This window comes from Lycorma delicatula, chromosome 4 (assembly GCF_047948215.1).
Source record: "Lycorma delicatula isolate Av1 chromosome 4, ASM4794821v1, whole genome shotgun sequence".
Lineage (NCBI taxonomy): Eukaryota > Metazoa > Arthropoda > Insecta > Hemiptera > Fulgoridae > Lycorma > Lycorma delicatula.
In genome coordinates this window covers 163,113,034-163,134,571 of record NC_134458.1, presented here as the reverse complement: position 1 = coordinate 163,134,571, position 21,538 = coordinate 163,113,034, and the positions used below count along the sequence as shown (strand labels likewise).

At 28.0% G+C, this 21,538-nt stretch overlaps 1 protein-coding gene across 2 annotated transcripts in view; it reads left to right on the top strand.

The window, feature by feature from the left end:
- The window catches only part of Gga (ADP-ribosylation factor-binding protein Gga), an 81,914-nt gene that overhangs the window by 8,839 nt on the left and 51,537 nt on the right, over nt 1-21,538 (top strand). For both annotated transcript variants that reach the window (XM_075364636.1, XM_075364635.1), the window contains exon 3: nt 18,050-18,283. In XM_075364636.1, the coding sequence (XP_075220751.1) occupies nt 18,050-18,283 (234 nt within the window). The remainder of the gene's footprint in view (nt 1-18,049; nt 18,284-21,538) is intronic.

The window sequence follows — 21,538 nt, the reverse complement described above, 5'->3', positions numbered from 1 at the left end:
TGGTAGGTGATTGCAAAATGGGTAGATGGAAATAAACTATCACCAGCATATAAGATATTCACTTCAGCAACGAATGACATTAGTTGCATGCATGACACGACTCATGAGACCAGACAAATCACACTGAGGTCATGATCGTGGGGGAATTGAGTATTTAACATTCAAGTTCACTCTATCTCATCAATGACTTTATTTAAAATATTCAGACACTTGTACTCTCATGAATGTCTCATTTGTTGCCAAATCTACTCAAGAAGAAACAGTGTTTTATTTGTCTAGGTTTTTCATTTTTGGATACCTACTGCAGGAAAGTGCATATATTTGGAATAAACTGTAATTGGAGATAAGTGTTGGAATCTTCACTTGTTACCAAAAATGAAGCAGAATTTTATTTGAGTAGAAAATCCCTATTCTTTATATCCTTTTCGTTGATAATCAAGCGGTTGGGTATACTGAATTATTGCCCAGATAGTGCAATGGGTATAATAGGATTTTATGAAATTTTGAACGAATTAAAAAGACTGTTTAAGATTAACTATCAGGAAACCTGACAAAATGTAATATATTTATGTACAATTGCTACACTACATATAGCAGCTTCTCAAAAGCCCTGGTAGAATTAACTGTTACTAGAGCATTATAGGAAAAGAGGAGCCACAAACATCTTCCCTTCTGTCCAATTCTGGTGAACTTCCTTGCTTCTCTACCACCTTATTTACATATTTGACCTCACGAAAGAGATCTTTCAAAATGGCAATATATTCTAATGAAGATGTTAAAAGGTCAATGGAAGATCAATTATGACTGTTAAACAGCATTTTTCTTTCTTTAGAAGGCATAGAAAAACTGCTACACTAAGTTAGGTGCAAGCAGGCTATGTTTATACTATGACAGATGTAATCAACTTGAAAATTTTGTTAAAAAGTGGCTTATAAATTCTACTAAAGAAATTTTTAAACTGTCCCAGCCCTTGCATTTTTTGATTTTTTTATAATATGTGCAAGTTAGTGTTTGATTTTCACTTGCTCTTTTAGTCTAGACTTTGCTATTGCATTGTACTTCATGTAACTTAATTATTTTATTAGAAATTGAAATGATGTAATTTGTTGACTTACCAATTAAAGAACTTCATTCAGCAGCTGTGAGGGAACTAACTGATGGAGCACAGTTTTGTTTTTATATGTGAATAGATATTTATTCTGAACACTATATCTTTCTAAACATAAGTTATCAGTACAAACAAGACAAAAATAAAATTTAAAAAAAATAATAAAAATAAAACTTAAGAATATTTAAAGTAAAGTTGATTGTACATGATTGAATCTATCAATTTGAAAATTTAGGTGTGTCTATGTTACCTATTTTAAGTCTATTTTACATTAATTTATTGATCAGATGTTATTGATACAACGATTTACTAGTTTACCTTGTATTAACATTTTAATAGTAAAAAATTATTGTAATTATCCTAAAAAAAAACTTATTTTAATGTAGGTTTATACCTTAAAATACAAAAAAAAATTACTACAACCTTTAACAATTAAAATGTTATGATAGATAGTATTATATTACCTGATATAAATCATCTAAATCTTATACATACAATTTTCATAACAGTATAATGTTTGTTTATATTATTTGTGTGATTATGACATAACAAAATATTAAAACTTATAATACCTGTATTTAAAATTAACTAATTATGAAATTCTATTCTTTATATAGTAAAACTTATTTATAGTAAAAACATTATAGAATTCATTATTGAAATTTACTTTATAAATAATTAATATGCTAATGTTTTTATAATGAAAATGATTGCAATATGGTATTGTTAACATAATTTTCAGTTGACATTAAAAAATTTAAAATTTGTATTCTTTTAAAACAAGTCAACAGGTCATCAGGGAGTTATAAATGATATAATTGTTTAAAATAGTTCATAATACACTTATACCTTGAATCATAAAATCTTTTTATTAAATGATTGAATTAATTAACAATCGTTTTTTTCATAAAATCATATTATTTAAGTTGTTTGAACTGTCTGTTATATTGCTGATATTTTAACAATTTTAAGATCTTTGAAGCTTGTGCAGCTGATGTTTTATAGTTCCCTTGTTTAGTTTTATTTCATTGATTTAGCAAAAATCTTGAGCACTTAAATTTCTAGAGGAAAAGGAACTTTTTTTGCAGCAAATATTTAATTGTTGATTTTTACAGTGGGCAAACAATTTTTTTTTTTTAATTAGATTTTTTATGACCAAAATTCCTTAAATCCGGGTTAAATTCTTTCCGTTGGTGTTTCATTACATAAAGATCAAAATTTAGTTCTAAAATTTGGCAGAAAAAATAAATTCATCCATTTCAGGTGAGACAGTTTTCCACAACAAATAGAACGTCTCAGGGATTAGCAAACCAGAAAATAAAAACACTATTTATCTCATTACTACAGATACATCTTTTTCATTTGTTCCCAATAACTATGAAAACTAACCAATCATTACAAAATTTTAACTGTATTATTCTTATGTCTCTTGGAATATTTACTGCTGTTACAAATCTCAGCAGTCTCACTATTATTTTAATCATAAATAAAAAAAGTTAAGTAACCTAGAACTTATTCTATTAAATTTAATGCCATTACATACTTTGATAGTCATTGTGTGTGTTGATCATTGACTATATCAGTATTGGTTTCTTCAGATAGTTATTATGTGATTTATTAAATGTAATGTCATTATTATAAAATATCAGATTGTATTATTGTTGTTATATATAGTAAAAAACAAATTAGCTTGTTAATAAAATTAAAGGGAATGACAAATTTAACTGATAAGTAGTTATTCATCCAAATTAATTTATTTTATTTGGCAAGTTGTGAATATCTATATATCTCTGTGAGCAGCAGCCCACATAATTAATAAAAAAAAAACTATTTCCAATTTTTAAGTTCATCCACATACATTGTGGGTTCAGTCGCAAAGGGGGGTGCTGGTATAAATATATAATGCCTTGATAGTACATAAGAATGGTTCATTCAGTTTGTTTTGACTATTAATTTTATTTTAATTAAATAAATTATTAACTTATGTAGACAAAAATAAGTATAATATATTATTAATAATACTTAATTAGCCTAATCCTCTTCTACTAGCATTTGTAGAGGTAGTATCTCCATATCATATGTTTCTCTGCAGAAATCCATCTAATACCATCTTTCTGTTTTCTTCTTGGAACCCAGAAGAAACTCTTATTGATGTATTATGCAATAATAAATTAAAAGAACAAGTTACAAATATAAAGAGGAAAAAATTTTATTACTGTTTAAACTTGGTAACCCATTTTAATGTTTGTGCAGACTCACCGTGAATTGGCATCTAACCTTCTCTTTATTTGGGTAATTGGTTTTCCTTTCAAAGATTAGAAATATATAAAATGCAAACTGTCTTGTCTGCATTTCACCAAAGACAATACAGCTTTTTCACTGAACTGTCATACATAAGCTAATACTGAGCCGTTATATAGGATTTGAACATTTCAACAGTGGATGAAGATAGCTGAAAATGTTGTTAATAGTACTGCCATTTACACATTGTTTACTTTACTTTCAAACTGCACTTGTAGTTATATGTTTAATATTTTTTTTAAATAATTGTAAAATCCACAAATATGATTCTTGAAGTTAATTTGTTAAGAATAGGCAGATAAATACAACCAGTAATGAAAAAAGAACTCTTACATAAGGACTTATTAAAAATTTGCTAGTAAAATGAATCCTAGAAAATAGAAAATGTAAATAACATTACATTTGTGTGTATATTACAGGTGTAATTTATGTATATGGAATTTTAAGACATTATATATATAACTAGACCATTTTATGGTGTTATTGTATACTAATAATTGTTTTTAAGAATATCCTTTATTACCAACAAAAATTAATTTTATTTTATATATTATTATTTTATTTATATTATAATTTGTACTGTAATAAACTAGTCTAGAAAAATTAGAAAACTCAAATTTATTGAAACTTAAAAGTGCATTTTCTATTCGGGTGGTTTATGTATATGGCAGTTTTTGACTTATGACCTTAGAAGTGATGTCTTAAAAAAGAAGTTAAAAGGAGAAGATATTTATAAATTTTAAAATATAAATTTGTTTAAAACAATCAATAATTGTTATTAGAAGTTACATCTTAGTTACCTCTTTTGTTATTAAGTATCATCTTAGACAACAGATCTATATATTTTTTTTAAGTTAAATTGACATTGTTGCCATGTAGTACTGTTTAATTAGTCATACAAAAGTTATGTGCTCTTTGTATTTCATAGGGAAGGTGTAATTTAGTATGAATAATAATGATAACAGTAACACTACCTGAGCGACTAAAACTATGATATACTTTTAAATTTTATATATTGATTGTTAATTTGTTGCATATTTATATACTGTTCATTAATTTAATCTTATAATAAATGTATAATAAGTAGAGACAGTATGATTTTAAATATAAATCTTTTTGTTTACAATTATCCATTATTGCTACATATTACTCCAATTTATTGCCACAATAATTGTAATTCTAATTTGTAACTGACAAAGAAAAATATTCTGATGTAATCAAACCTACATCTAAGCAGAGATAAAGCACATATTGATCCTTTAAATTACTTTGAAATTTTAAAGAAGAAAAAACACACACACACATATATATATATATATATATTTTTTTTTTTTTTTTTTTTTAAATAACTTATCCACCAAAACACAGTAACCGTAAAACCTAAAAAAACTAATACCAATTATCAGCCTGTACACAATTCTATAATTACATCAAACAAATAACAAAAAAGAAATAAATACTTAAAAATGTAGAAAACATAAACATTCTTAACAACCACAAAATTTCTAATAACAACACAACTCTACTGCTATTACTGAAATGATGTAAATTTAAAGCATCACCCATCTATGTTCATAATCATTGTTGCCAACTGTTACAATACTGTTACAATCCACTATGTCTTTAATTAAAACATCTTCAATTACAATCTGTTGGTTCATCATTTCATACTTTGTTTAAATTTATAAATTAAACAAAACAAAATAAACACAAGTTTATATATATTAAGTTTATTTCTTTTTTTTATTTGTTTGATATAATTATAGAATTGTGTAGACTGATAATGTGGGATCCTGCGAAAGTAGACTATTTGTATTAGGTTTTTCTGCTACTGTGTTTTGGTGTTTAAGTTGTTATTTTTTTAATCTAATTAGCACAGTGGTCAATTTTTTGATTTTCGAGAAGAATAATAGAGCCAATATAAACAAAAGTGGTTCACACAGGTGAAAGAAGATTTCTTGATTGCAGGGATAAATCCAACAGATTTAAAGGACAGAGATAGATTTAGGAAAAAGATCCAAGTTTGTGAAGGTTTTCAGAAAGGAATCAGAGAATGTATTAGTAAAAAATGGTCACAAGAAAGGAAGGAACAACATATTTGAAAATGAAGGAGAATTGGAAGAAACGCATATCAACCAGGGATTAACTAAAACGTGGTTCTATAGTAGCCAGTGATGAAAAAAAAGATTATATATATATATTTAATAGATCAACCCAAGTACAGAATAATTGAAATAGGATTACTTACCTTATTTCATTACATAAACAGAAGTGCTTTTGCGAACTTAATTCGCATCATCAGCTGCATTACATTTATATACAAGTATGTATTTCAAAAAACATCGTAAACTCGCAAATATAATATCATATCACTTCATTTATATTTTATTTTAAAAATCTTTTAATTAATTAAATTTTATTAAAAACTTTTATTTAAATTAAAAATTTTAAATTATAAATCAAAACAAGTTGTAGAATGTAAAAAATTGTTTAAAAATTATAAAGATTAATTAATTAAAATTGATATTAAAATTAAGTTAAAAAATTAAATTGTAACAATTTTTTACACATGTCACAATGTGACTTCAATATAAACAAATTAAAAATGTAATCAAAAATCAAAAACTTAGATAAAGTAAAGTTATATGCTAGCCATTTCACTGAATTTACTTTACTAACCAGATTGGAAGATTAATTACTGAACATTATTATCAAAACAGATAGTGGTGCTATCTAGTGCAGCCTTTATAAGGTTGATCATATTAAATTTATTCTTATGTTTATATATATAAACCTTTCTAAAATGTCAAAACCCTCATTATTCATATCCATATTGCATTTTTTATTTTCTAGTATTTTTAAGTTTGTCTAAATATCTGATATTGTGTACTTATTTTTAATCAAATGATCTGATACATTTGAAAAATCCAGCTTACCTTTTTTTTAACTTCTAAGATGTTCCATGAATCTGATTTTAAAAGATCTAAGGTGGTCTTACAATATAAATATGGTCACAATCATTACATTCAATTTTATAAATACCACTCAAATTGTATTCATAAAAAGGATTATTATGTTTATTATTACTCGTTAGGTGTTTTATTACGTGTTTATTGGTATGGTATGCGGGGTTGACTTTGATCTGTATTTGGATTGATCTATTAAATAAAAATTAAATTGTATTGGTACAGAGGAGTATGGTTCATAAAAGGATTGATTTAATATATATATATATATATTGTGTGTGTGATCCATTGAAATTATTGATTTATAAATGTTGTTTTTCCTCAGTAACATGAAGTAACAAGTGTTCCTTTTTTGTAAACATTTATTTATGATAGTGAGTAAGAGGGGTGAATAGCATTATCTACAATTAAAGCAGACTACAAAAATAGAGGCCAATACTGCTCAATGATTATGGCACTACTACAGTATTAAACAAAATTAAGTATTTTGTTGAATGTTAAGTATAGAGTTGAATGAGAAGCCTTCTTGAAAACAAAGGATTATACATGGTAAATGATGCTATAAGAGCTGCAATACTATGAAACCTCAGACGGTTTACCTGTCGTCATTCAGTTTCACTCTGCTTTTCAAATACCAGTTTTCAAAGAATTCTTCATAATAATGTGTACATAAAATTGAAATAGTGTGGGCATTAAAAGATGCTGTTTAAAATTATTTTACAACTTTTTGTCATCATGTCATAAATTTTTTAATTTAACGAAAACATATTAATAATTGCTAATGATTGATGAAACATATGTCTGTGTATGCATATATGTAAATAAGTATAAGTTTGAATAAAAACAATGGTATTGGGTGAAACAATCATAATGAAATACAAGAACTACTATTGCATATGACTACAGTTGCTGAATGGTGGTGCATCAGCATTCTTTGGAATAATCAGTCCATATTTTTTGAACACAATGAGTTAGTATCATATCAGAGTAATATGTTCTGGTGATAACAAATTTTTGCCTCTCAAACAGCAGTGAAACTTAAAATCAATCCAGATATATTTCAGTAGAATGGGGTGATCGGTCATACAGCTAGATGATTATTGAATGCAGTCAAAGGATTGTTTTCAAACCATGATATCTCCATACATGGCAATCTTCCTTTTTCTATGAGATCACTGGATTTTACAGCATACAAATTTTTCTTCTTGGACTGTTTGAAGAGAAAGATATTCATGAATCCATCTATATGAAATGTTGAAAACTTTAAGAAGAAATTTGTTATAAAGTTATTGTAAATTCTATGATGGAAAACTTAAAAACAAATTGTGCTCTCCTTCAGGATGTAATGTTCAGAAATTAAAGTGTTTTAACACAGTTAAATAGTATTAAATAAAATATCAAACTGTAGTAAAAATTGATTTTTGAAAGTACAAAAACAGATGTTTTTAATTGCCTTTTTTAATGAATTACTCATTCTGTGTACACGAGAGCTAAGAAATATTTTTATACTTAATATTAAAATAGAAAGTAAACTTGTAAGAAGATAAAACTAAAAAGGGCATTTCAGAATATATATATTAGCTGTTATGGAAAAAGATATTTATATTCACATGGAGTTATAAAACATACTTTGTAGTTCTTATACTGTCACAGAAGCAGAACCTTTCATAACCACAAGAGAAGATTATAGGGAATTATAACAAATTGCAATGTAGTTTCAAAGAAGTACAATAAGTGTTCAGTATTTTGTTTAATGGTATCAGATTAAAAGTAAAATAAAATTTAAAAAAATGTATATAAAAACTGACTTCAAAAAATAATAATACTAAAATGTTACAAATAATTATATTTTTATGTATAAAGTAAAAGTATTTACAAGAAATAACTATTTTTGAAGTCGATTGCAGCCAACACAAGTTAAATAAAAAAAAACCCCTATGATCTATGTAATACAAGTCCTACTTCAAACAATTCAAAATTGGTAATAGAAGTTTTACTACTGTAAAATACAAAAAAAAAAAATGATATAACAATACTTTATGGCTGCTTAGGTAGATCTATTATCACCACGTATATATGTCCTAACGAACTGGAAGATGTGTTATGATCATGAAACACTCTCCCTTATATGCTCTTGAGATCCCATTTTACATGTGGCAATCCCGTTTAGCCACATAGCGGTCGGTTGAGATACTAACTTTACATAACTTTATGTTTAATTTGTGTTTGCTGGCACAGACTTCAAAAATAGTTATTTCTTGTAAAATACTTTTACTTTAGTTAGCAAATGGAAATATAATTACTTGTAACATTTTAGTACTATTATTTTTTTAAATCTGTTTTTATATATTTTTTTAAATTATTTTATTTCACAATTTTTTGTGGTATCTAGTACCTATAAATATATATTATATTTATCGCCTTAGCAGTTTTTGATGGAATATTCTGATATTGCTGATGTGCAAAATTAGGGCCTTTGTCGTTATATTCTGACTTCAACTTTTTATCCAATTTTAATTCGTTCTCTGTCATAATATCATAATATAACGTTGTTTTACATATTTTTTTTTTTTTTTTTAGTAGTACTCTGCAATGATAGATAATTCTAGTTGTTAGTTTTGATACATTGTAAAGTGAGGAATTTTTATGTGTATTTGATCTTAATAATTTGACCTGGCTGTATAGTTATTAACAGTTGTTTAATCTTGCAAAAATAATTATTTGTTGTAAATACTTTTACTTTAGTTAATAAATAAAAATATAATTATTTGTATCTTTTTAGTAATATTATTTGTTGATGTCGGTTTTTATTATTAATTTTTATAAACTATTTTATAAAATCTTTTGTATGTGCAAGCGGTCAGTGACTAAAGGTGTTGAACTGTTCGGTTTTTTGGTATTTTTCCTAAGATTATCATTGGATTTGGCTAAAATGTGTATGGGACCATTCCGAAAGTTTAATCTTTCGATTAAAAAAATTATCAAAATCGGTTTACTAACGTCGCAGATATTGCATAACATAACTTTAAAAATCTTCTTTTTTTTTGGTATTTTTCCTAAGATTATCATCGGATTTGGTTAAAAATTTATATGGGACCATTCCGAAAGTATACTCTTTCGATTAAAAAAAAATTATCAAAATTGGTTTACTAAAGTCAGAGATATTGTATAACATACCCTAAAAAATCGTTTATTTTTTTTTTTGGTAGTTTTCCTAAGATTATCATCGGAGTTGGTTAAAATTTATATGGGACCATTCCGAAAATATACTATTTTGATTAAAAAAATTATCAAAATTGGTTTACTAATGTTGGAGATATTCTGTAACATACATGAAAAAACAATTGTCAAATTGATGACCTCCTTTTATGAAGTCGGTTAATAAAATATTAGACATGTTACTGTTTTTTGTGCTTATTAAAACAAATTTATTGTCTTGAGTCTCACCAGAAAGAAAACTATTATCTTTGAAGAGTTATATTTTATGAATCGTTTGATAGAAACATTGAATTTTATTACTGTATTAAACCTTATTTAATACAACTGTTATGTATCAAATTTAAATTTAAATTGTGAGTTGTAATTTCTTTGAACCACTTTAATAGTTTAGGTCTGTGGTAAACTGATCGTTTCATAAATACTTGGAATGTCTTAAACATGTGAAGTAAGGTTTGCCCAACAACCAAATTGCGTTCAGCAAACCATTTTCAATAGATAACTGAAATTAAGAACCCTGGGTAAATTTTAATCCATGTTGAACTTTTTTTAGTAGTTAAAACTATAATAGTAGATGCCATTTAAAAATACTTTAAAAAGATTACAGTGTTTCTCTCAAAGAGCTGTGAAGGTTGCAATGGTTTGAGCTCATAACAAGTATGTATAAAGCGAAAGGAATGCTGAAATGAAGGCAGTAGGAAGGAGAAAACAGGGATCGGTATGCCGATATAAAACTGTATATCGAGCACATTGAGGAAGATTATAGGAATTCAATTCACTCCTAATTTTCCTTGTAATTTTGAGAGAATTATAGCATAAGATTATTCAAGAATAATAAGATAGGATATTGCTATTTTGGGGAATGACTGACATTTTTGGGAGTGACTTATATCAGGTCACTTTCAACTATTTTTTCGTAATCCAGCTTAACCTTATAATCATCTGTTTACAGAAGTGTATTGTAAGCCTGCATTCGTTGTTGTGATCTTTCATAATTATTTTAAATTAATTTAAAATAATTATGACAGTTAAAACTTCTGTTTGTAATGTAAGTCACAGATTCAGATCTAGACAAAGATTTAATTGTTTTTAACTGGCTATTTTAATACCAATATTACCAATGAATTTTGTTGGGTTCTAACGGTATTCTCTTGGAGTATTTGGCATGTTGCAAGGCAGGCTAAAAAAAAAAAAAAAAATTAGTTGAAGATCATTTTAATCAGAATACTGCAATTATTTTTAATATTAAGCTAAAGGCAAGTTAGTATTACAATATTACATTTTGTAGCAGGCTGTTGTGTATATTAATGATTGATTTAGACAACTGTTTTGTTTGGTTAATTTTTTATTATGACCTTGAACCATATTTCATTCCATCATTTTCATTATCTGACTTCTATTGTTGATATATAGTACTTTACTGTTCATTATGTATTGCTGTTCAAACTCTACAACATATTTAATCTTACTCTGTGAAATTTTAAAACTTTACTGTTGCCAGTTTTAAGACAGATTTTAATTAGTAAGGTTAGATTTATTTAATTTGTTGCGATTAATTGAAATTGCTATTTTATAATTATTAATTGTAATTTTACATCATTTGTTTTGTGATTATTTATAAAAAAAAATTTCCTGAGGACGTATTGCTAGCTATCAATACATTTAAAAAGTTTTATTACATAATTTCTTGGAAAAATATTGAAGTGAATTTTATTTTGCTGTTTTGAGTAAGGATTTGTTAAGTAGTATTTAGAGAATGTTATCTTATCTATTTTAGAGAATATTTGCTATTTTTGACCCTATATAGATTCATACTTGGAGTAACTTTTATGTACATGAAAGACTGTTAACCAATTACTACTGTATTTTAAGTGAATGTAAAATAATATTTGTTAAAATTAACAGCATAAATCTACATACATTATTTTCTTATTCTGTTATTGGTATAAATAATAATGTACTCAGTACCAGTCTCATTATAAAATTAAAAAAAGGATTTTATGTGGTGTATCATAGAATCTTGTTAAATGAGATGGAATACATGATGTAAGAATACAACCGTTTTAGATTTTATTTGTACTATAGGATTCAAAGTAGTTTTAGTAAAAAATGGAGTTATTTGGGAATAAAAAATTGCGCCCTTCAGGAGTCTACCCTGGTCCCTGTTTTGTTCATATAAGTTAATATTTGTCTTATGGGGATTTTCGGGAAAGACTTGACTCATTTGCAATTGATGTCATCCTTTGGAACAGGGTAGTCATCTAATTCTAAATGCACGGATTGAAAGTGATTTAGCCAAAAAAAAGGTTGTGGATTTCTATACATAAAATCTTATTTGAATCTGTCTAAAACTAATATGTATTTTAATTTAAAAAAAGGTAAATAATATGGTAACTCTCTCCAAACTATTGCAGATTAAGTCGTCTAATAAGTCTTTGACAAGTATTAAAGTAATAAACAGTGTAGATTCCATAACTACCTTGGCTTAGCATTAGATAGTTTTTTATCAAGGAAGGATCATTTATACAAGCTAAGAAAAAATTATTGAGTTGTGTTAGAAAGTTTTACATTTTGAGAAATTTTTGCTCGGAGAATGTTAATAAATGTTATACCTTTTCCTTCTTCAAACACTTGATTATGGTTTATTTTGTAAGAGCCTTATACAAAGTGTAGTTGAACCATTACTTGCAGCAGAAAAATATGTAGTAGTAAGATTTATTGTGAAAAAAGTTAAACCTTCATCATTGTTAAATTTAATTGTTCATTCAGGATTCTAAGACAACTTAATGATTATAAGACAACTTTTTATTTCTTTTATTTTTATTTTTTTTTTATTTTATCTTTATTTTTTATTTCTTTTTATTATTTTATTATATTGATTATAAGACAACTTTTTATTTCTAGAGTTTTAAGTATGCTGTGCAAGAGTTGTACAGTTGTATTATTGGTAATGGTAATACAGTTTTTAAAACTGGCAAAATTTGGTCCTGTAGTTGCAAGTCACTGGTTGCCCACCATTAATTTGTTTGAATGGAATGGAAATTTTGTAATACATAAAAAATGCCATACATAACCAAGATTTGAACTCAGGATATTCCAGATGAAAGACTGAGACACTATCACCAGAGGTCAGCAGAGTTGTGGTCGTTGTTTTCACATACTGGCTTTTATCATTTCTGTTATACTATTCACTCTACAATAAATTGAACTCTACATGATGTGTTTATTTAATTTGAAGATACATAAATTTAATTTTATGTTACTTTTTTTAAATGTAACTACTTCTGTTTTCTTAAGATAGCTTCTTTTACTTTAGGTAGCTAGGTTATGCAGTTATTATATCATGGCATAGTAAACCTTTATCTAGTATAAATTCAGTAAATTTTTATAAGAAATAGTTAAAGTTAAGTGTTACTTTTAAAGCGCTGTATCTATTAATTCTTTTTATGTGCATAACATATATTTTCATATCATAAGATAAAATTAGAATTATTACGTTTATTAGAATACTCATTTATTACATGGACTACAGATTGCTATAATTTTAACTTAAATAACATTTTGAGGAATGAAAATATTATAAGTTAGAAGTAAATATAATTCCAAAATAAAATAATCTCTCTCCTATCATATCTTTATGGATGTAAGTACACACCTGCCTCCCCCCACCCCCCCACAGAAACACACATATGCGCATGCATGTACACACTCTCTCATTAGAGATGAAAGCAGTCAGATTAATTTTTGAATACAATATGCTGCAAGTTTTTCTAGGTTTTCAATTGTCTAAACATGTTTTAGAAATATCCAATGATATGAATCATTCTTAAATATTAATCTTTAATATGTCTTATTTACTTTAAAAATAATTAAATACTGTAAAAAAAGTATGTTTCTTGTGTTTTATAGCCTAAATATTCAAATTAACACATTTCCATAGTTTCAAACAACTAAGAAAAGTTTATAAATATATGCCCAGTAGCTGAAAAGTAACACTCCCTAACTTTTTTTATAATTAAGATAATTGAATGTGGTTGTGGCATTCTTTCTTGTACCAAAGGGCTACTTCAATGAACGTATATTTCATTGTTTTTCATTTTTGGATGGTGGGGGGGGCAACTCAAAATTTTTGAACAGAACCAATGGTCATTTGATATATCATTTTAAAGAGCTCGATGAGATGAGAAAAAGATGCAATTAAAACTGAATTCTGATTTCCAAAATGGCGGCCAACAATGTGTTTGTTTTAGATAGTTAGAGCTACAGTGTATGCACCTTTTTAATTTTTTTTGTTATTTGAGGTATCCCAATTCTCTCTTTGAAAATCTTCTCCAAAAAAGAGGCTAATTCAGTAAGCCCCAATTTTGAGTATTCAGTCTTTGGTGTTTGGTGGGGAGGAAGGGGCAGCTCAAAAATTTTATTTTTGATAAATAAGACAATGTATCACGTTCGTGTGATACATTGTTTTAAATTGTTTTAAAGGTTTTTGTTAGATAAGCAAAATGGTATCAAAAAAAGTTAGATTCTCACTATTTAAACAAAAGTGGTAACCACAAATTTCATTTACGTTAATTAAAAATTGAAAAAAAATTAATTAAAATTTTTCAAATACTTTAAATAAACTTGAAGAATTTTATTTTATTTTATTTAAGTAAATAAAGATTACAATATAATTTTTTTTTCATGTGTAATTAATTCTGTTTTATTTTTTTTTAAATCATATAATCTCTTGAATTAAAAATACCGCCTAATAAAATTATTTCTGTTAAACATTTTTGTTGTGGGCTTCTTACCTCATATTAAATGTTGAAACTACCCTCCCTCTATGCATTCCTCTATGCATAGACCCTTCCTCTATGCATTAATACAGATGCTGCTCGATAGCTTCTCTCACATTGTGAAAAGTTTCTGATGAAATCTTCCTATATTCTATCTTAATACATTCCCTTAATTCTTTAGTAAGTATTTGAACAATTTTAATAATTAATTTTTTCAATTTATAATTAATATAACATTTGTAGTCACCATTTTGGTTTGTAGTCAGATTTTATTATTTTTGATAGTATTTTGCTTGTCTTGCAGAGACCTTTGATACAAGCTTTCCCGTGATTATATATACCATTTAAAGCTTTTGAAATGACCCTTCCACCCACCACTCCCTGCAAACCAAATAATCTAAATTGGGGGTTATACTTTCTTGTCTCATCAAGCCCTGTAAAATGATATATATTGTTTCGTTTAAAAAAAAAAATATGTCTATTGTTCTGTTTAAAATTTTTAAGTTTCCCCCTCCCTCCACCTAAAAATCAAAAAGAGTGAAATATACGTTCATTGAAGATTACTTTTATAAGGAAGAATTGGTATAAGGAAGAATAACACAAACTGCATCTAGTTATCTCAATTATAAAAAAAGTTAGAGGGTGTGTTGTAAGTTACTTTTCAACCACCTGGTGTATATATATATATATATATATATATATATATATATATACATACATACATACATACATACAGTATCTTTCATAAGTTTATGGACAAGTTAAAAATAACCGAAAAATCAGTATTTCATGACAAAATCTTTATTTTATACAAGTAAAAATTAAAAATAAAAATAACAGAGATAATGCTGCATCATTTTTTAAATGTTTAGTATTTTGTATGACCTCCATACGATTTTAGGCATGCTGCTACTTTATCAGGCATTGATTCAATCAATTCCAGACATTTTTCTTTCATCACCTGTTGCCACAGACTTGCGATTTGAAGTCGTAACTCAGCCTTATTTTTAGGTTTTCTTTTAGTAAGTTGCAGTGCCATCCACTTCCATAAATTCTCAATTGGATTTAGGTCAGGACTAGAAGCAGGCCAGTCCAAAAGTTCCACATCATTTGCATCAAACCATGCCTTGGTAACTCGTGATTTATGACAAGGTGCGTTGTCTTGCTGGAAGATGAAATTCTCACCCAACAGGTTATGGACACTAGGATGCATGAATTCTTCCATTGTTTTTATGTACTGTATACTGTTCATTGTCCCATCCATTATTCTAAGGTGTCCAGTGCCCTCTGAAGTTATGCAACCCCACACCAAGACAGCTCTCCACCTTGCACAGCAGGAATGATGCAGGCTGGTAGAAACTTTTCAGTTTTTGTTCGCCTGACCCTAATTTTTCTGTTTGAATACAACTGGAATCTGCTTTCATCAGAAAAGACAACCCTTCGCCAAGCTTCTTTCAACCAGTTCTTCGTTTGCTTGCAAAACTGACAACGTTTTGACTTGTGGACAGTGCTTAAAAGAGGCTTTGCTAATGCGAAATGTGATTCCATTCCAGATTTTCTTAAACGTCTAGAAAGAGTGGCAGTACTAACCTGAATTACATGATTTTCTGTTACTTCTGTTGCTATATCAGGCAAACTAGCAGACCGATTAAGTTTTGATACCTTTATAATTGCTCTGTCTTGCCTGATTGACGTTTTTCGTGGTCAACCAGATCATGGAAGAGCAGTAACAGTTTCTTTATCATGATATTTTTTAACAACTTGTTGTACACATGTTTTTGATATTTTTAATTGTTCAGCAATGTCTCTGTATGTTTTATTTGCTTTCCAGAGACCGATTACTTGCCATTTTACTTATACACTAACACTTTTCTTACCCATTGTTAATAAAAAAACTTTTCGCCAACCTAACCTCAAAAAACAAAGGCTAATTCATCACAATTTTGGTGGGAAACAGCTGATAATATTGCCAACTTCACATTTTTAATTACTGTTGGTATGCCTGATACTCTAAGTTGGTGTACCTGACACTTTAAAGTGATTTGTACATTTTTGAACATTACTTTCTTAAAAACAAAAATTTCATGAAAATTTTAAAATCACTTAAGCCCTTTTAACTCAAAAAATAAATATTTTAGAATTTTTCTTATTACTCTATTGAAAAACTCTAAAACACAGTTTTAAAATGATATCACACTCATTAGTCTACATTACATATTTTACGAGAAATACTAATTTCTTTATAAAAAAACAGGCTAATTTTAGCTCATTTAAAACATTTAAATGACTCCATAAAATTTGAAGCATCTATCTTAGAAGCTTGTGGTTTTCACCAAAATATGTATTTTTTAAAGCTGTTTCTCACAGACATATAAGATTTGTATGTAGTTCATAAGTTTAAAGACAAACTGACATAAGCAGTTTTTCTACGGTTTCCTTAAACTTATGAAAGATACTGTATATATATGATTTAAGAAAGGTGCCAAGTAGAATATGGAAACATTGCATGACAGCTGGTAGAGGTTGATCGCTTATTACAGTAGAGTCATTAGGTATGAAAACTATTAAGGACTTTTAATTTTCTGCCACATCTAATTTTGAAGAACCTATTTCATTCAATATTTTCAAAGAAATTTATTTTACTTTCATGCAGTTGCTGTTGATTAGACTAATCGGTAACAAGAAGCCTTGTTGAGAAGAAAATATACTTGTTGCCACACTCAAGTATTTTACTTCTGGGATACACAGAAATAGAAAAACATTATCATACATAAAAATTACCTTGAACATTTTATCTTGAAAATTTTTCTGTATCTCTTCAATGATTTCTGTTTAATTCCATTGCATTTTTTTGTAATAAGTCTGAAATAAGGCCTGGAAAACCTGGCATTAAATCTTACATACAGGTTTCAATTCAACTTATTTGTATTGTTCATCAAAGTGAGTTAAGGTGTTTGGTGTTGTGTTGCTATAAAAAACTATTTGAAATGGGGTTATTGAAAGAATGATGCCATGTAAATTTATCATAAGGTTGCATTAAGTTTAACATGTAAGGTCCAGCTCTAGTAAGTATAACATTTTAAACCGTACAGAACATACTTTGGTTTTTAAGAAAGCCAATTAGGTGAATTAAAGATAAGATTGCAAGTAGTCTGTTATAATTAATAATAGTAATGAAATTCATACTAATGGTTTTATTAAATTTTATAAATTATAGAATTAATTGTATAATATTGTAATAAATTCTATTAATCATTTTGTTTACGGAAATGGTATAGGTAATTCATAAGTATAATTTAAATAGTAGATTTTGGCAGTGAAGTTTTGATTTATTAATTAATTATTATTGGTGTTTTATCTTTTTTTCAAAACTTTACATGTGTTTATGTATTGGTTTAAGTGAATTTTTGCTAAAAAAAAAATGTGTACAAGGTCTAATAACTACATCTGTTTTTAATAATGCAAACAAACATATTCATAATTCATACATTTTAATTATGAAAAAAAAGAAATAATTAATGCTAATTCTATGCAAAAAATCAAATCTGCAGTATGTAAATATTGTTGATGAATTTGCTCAGTTTTTCATTCATTGAGATTCTTAATTTAATTTATATTTTTGTTAACTGAATACAGTGTATGCTAACTATAATTAATATTGAAAAATATATTTTTTAAAGGTTCTAGATGCGTGCATGAAAAAATGTGGAAGTAGTTTTCATGCGGAAGTTGGTAAATTTCGATTTCTTAACGAACTTATTAAACTTGTATCACCGAAATATCTTGGAGCACATACTCCTGAACCTGTTAGAAAAAGAGTTTTAGAATTAATGCAGTCATGGACTATACGCTATCCAAAAGAAACAAAAATCAAAGAAGCATATGAAATGTTAAAGAAACAGGGAGTGGTTAAGGTAACTTATTATTTATTATGATAATATTTTATGTTGAATAAAAATATTTTGTATCTATAAGAAAATCTCTTGCTAAAACACTTGTTTTATAGGACAAAGAATTTAAATATTTACTCTTGTTCTGTTTTAACAATTCTTATTTTTAATTCTCATTTCTGTTAACTTTATTGATTTGCATTTCTATTATAACTTTTAATTGCGTTTTTTTAATTTCTTTTGAAAGTGAAGTGAAGTTCTCATATAACTTCACTTCCAGTTCGAATTAATTAAATAAAATATGCAGAATTTTTTAATTTTCTGTGCTCTATAAGTTCAGTTCTCAATTTTTTTTTTTTTTTTTCTTGTATTGGTACATTTGACTCCAACAATATATTTATATTGTTAACCTATTTGATGCTGAGTTTATTGTTGGCTTTCAAAAAGGCTACATGTGTTTTCAACGGTTGATGATTTTTAACTTGTGGAAAAAATTGAACAAAGAATTTGCAATAAATTTACTGTAGGAGTGGAATACGGGACTCCGCGATGGCGCTGTACGGGAGTAGGCATTTATTCTCCTCTCCCGGGCAGACCGGAACGGAGTCAGATAGAAACTCATTAGAGTATTAAGCGGGGTTCTTAAGGGAACTAGGTCTAAATTTCGATGTTAAACTTTAGTGGGAAGTTTATTGTTGAGGTTGTTAGTGCGGATCTGTGACATTCAGATAGTGGCTCTTTATGGTAGGATCTAGGCGCGGGGTCTTCTTTCCGCGGTTAGGTTTCTAGCTTAGTTCTTGAGGGCGACGTGGTAGCTGCAGGTGTCCGTTGTCTTCATTCTGAAGGTATAAACTTGTAAATCTATCTCGGGGTGAATTTTTACCAATGTAGATGTCCCTTGGGGCATCTGCATCGGTGGCATCTCTGCGGGGCCTAAACTGTAAGCTGTGGTGCGCATCAGTTTGAGGGCGAGAAGAAGTCCTCCGTTAAAGCCACTGCTCGCTAGGAACGGAGGGGGTGGTGTAGCGACCGGACACGCTACGAGGTGGGTTCTTCTCCCCTCGGGGGGGGGGGGGGGGAATCGAGATGTAGGAGTGGAATAAAGAGCAGCACTGCATTAGAAATGTTGAATATTGCTTTTGACGATTCATCTATGAATAAAACAAGCATTTACAAATGGTACAAACAGCCGAGAGAGCTGTGAAGACATTGAAGATGATGAGCGCCCTGGATGTTCCAAGACATCAAAAAAATGAAGAAAGTTATTATGGATAATCACCAAATCACTATCAGAGAGGTTGCTGGTGTTGTTGACATATCATTTAGTTCATGCCAAGCAATGTTTTGATGTTTTAGACATGAAGTGTGTGGCAGCAAAATTTATTCCAAAATTGTTGAAATTTTACCAAATGTAGTGCCAGCATTGTTCAGGAGTTGCTGATTAAAGTGTATGATGATCCAGAACTGCTCAAATGGGTCGTAACTGGTGAAGAAACATGAGTGTATTGGTATGACGTCAAAACTAAGGCCTGATCATCCCAGTGGAAGCTTCCTGAAGAGCCAAGACCGAAAAAAGCTAGTCACGTTTGATCGAATATGAAGATCCTGATCACTGTATTCTTTGATTTCAGTATCTTATTATATCATGAGTTCTTGCCACCAGGTCATATGGTCAATAAAGAGTACTACCTGGAAGTTCTATGCCATTTGCATGAAGCAATCCAAAGATAACGCCTGGATTTGTGGTGAAACAGTTCATAGCAATTGCACCACGATAATGCACTTACACTTCACTGCTTCTTCATGAATATTTTGCTAAAAACAACATTGTTATGATGTCCAGCCTCGTATTTTCTGGATATGGCCCCGTGTGACTTCTTCCTATTCCCCAAGCTGAAAAGAACCATAAAAGGACAATGTTTTGCCATCATTGAAAAGATAAAAACAGATTCACTGAAGGAGCTAAATGCCATATCAAAAATTGAATTTCACAGGTTCTTTGAAAATTAAAAAAAAGCGCTGGTATAAATGTATTTTGTCTGAAGGGGAGTATTTTGAAGGTGACATAATCAGTATCGATGAATAAATAAATGAATCTTTGAGAAAAACTAAAATTCTGCATATTTGTTTATTAAATCTCATACAATTAAATATTACTATTTAATTGTTTATTTTGTCCCAGTTTTTTTATATGCACAAATATATATATATATGTGTGTGTATGTATGTATATGTGTATATCATTAGTTATTGAATTAAATGTTGAAATGTTGGTTTGATCATCTGCATTAGTATTGCTGATACTAGTTCTGATTGTAAAAGAAAGGAAAACAGTAGGGGCCATTGGTAAGTGTATTAAAATTTAATTATGAAATAGATTGTTCAGTATTTTTGTAAGAAACAATTACATATTTAATGAATTAATTGAGAAATTCAAAGGTTTTGAAAACTTTGATGTCACACTAATTTATTGCTTATTTTAAATATGTCAGGGTAGAGATTATTTCTGTTTCTGAAGTATCTGTTAAGTACTTTTCTATTTTTTTTTTTTTTCGCTTTTTATAAGAATTAAAAAAGTTTCATATTCTTATTACAGAATTGTGCTTATAAATCTTTTTTTCAGTTGTTACTCAGTTTTTTCTTCAGCAGTTATGAGATGGATACACACACACACACACACACAAGTACCAAATGTATGAATATATTACTGCTGCAAATGGTTATGCACATATATTAAGGCACCTGTACACTCTGACCAATTTCCTTTCAAGTTAGACACACTCAAAATATAACAAGATAACATTGACTGCAGTGATTTTTACAAAGTCTTTATGATGAAATAATACAAAAGTAAATGTTTATCTTTGAAGAATTATATCCTATAAACTGCTCAATGGAAAAGAATTAATTTTATACCTTGTTAAAGTTCTTTTTTTCATTATACTTAAATGTTATAAATTATTTCTTAGATGTCTCAGTTTATTGAAAGAAGGAATTGGAGCAAATTGTGCATGAAAAGTAGCCAATTTTATTGCCTGATTTTGTGTTTGAATGATTTCACTATTTCATTACTTTGTTAATAGATAATATTTAAGTACATTGTAGAAAAGGGCTTAAAAATCTTTTTGATAGTTTTGATGATGGTCATTTAAAATAAGTTGCTATCTCTACTCTCTGTAGATTGATAGAAAATTTTTATTTGCCTGAACTATGTATTCAGAATAAGATTGTTATATACACAATTTCAGTTAACAGTAGGATGGAAAAGTTTTTTTATAA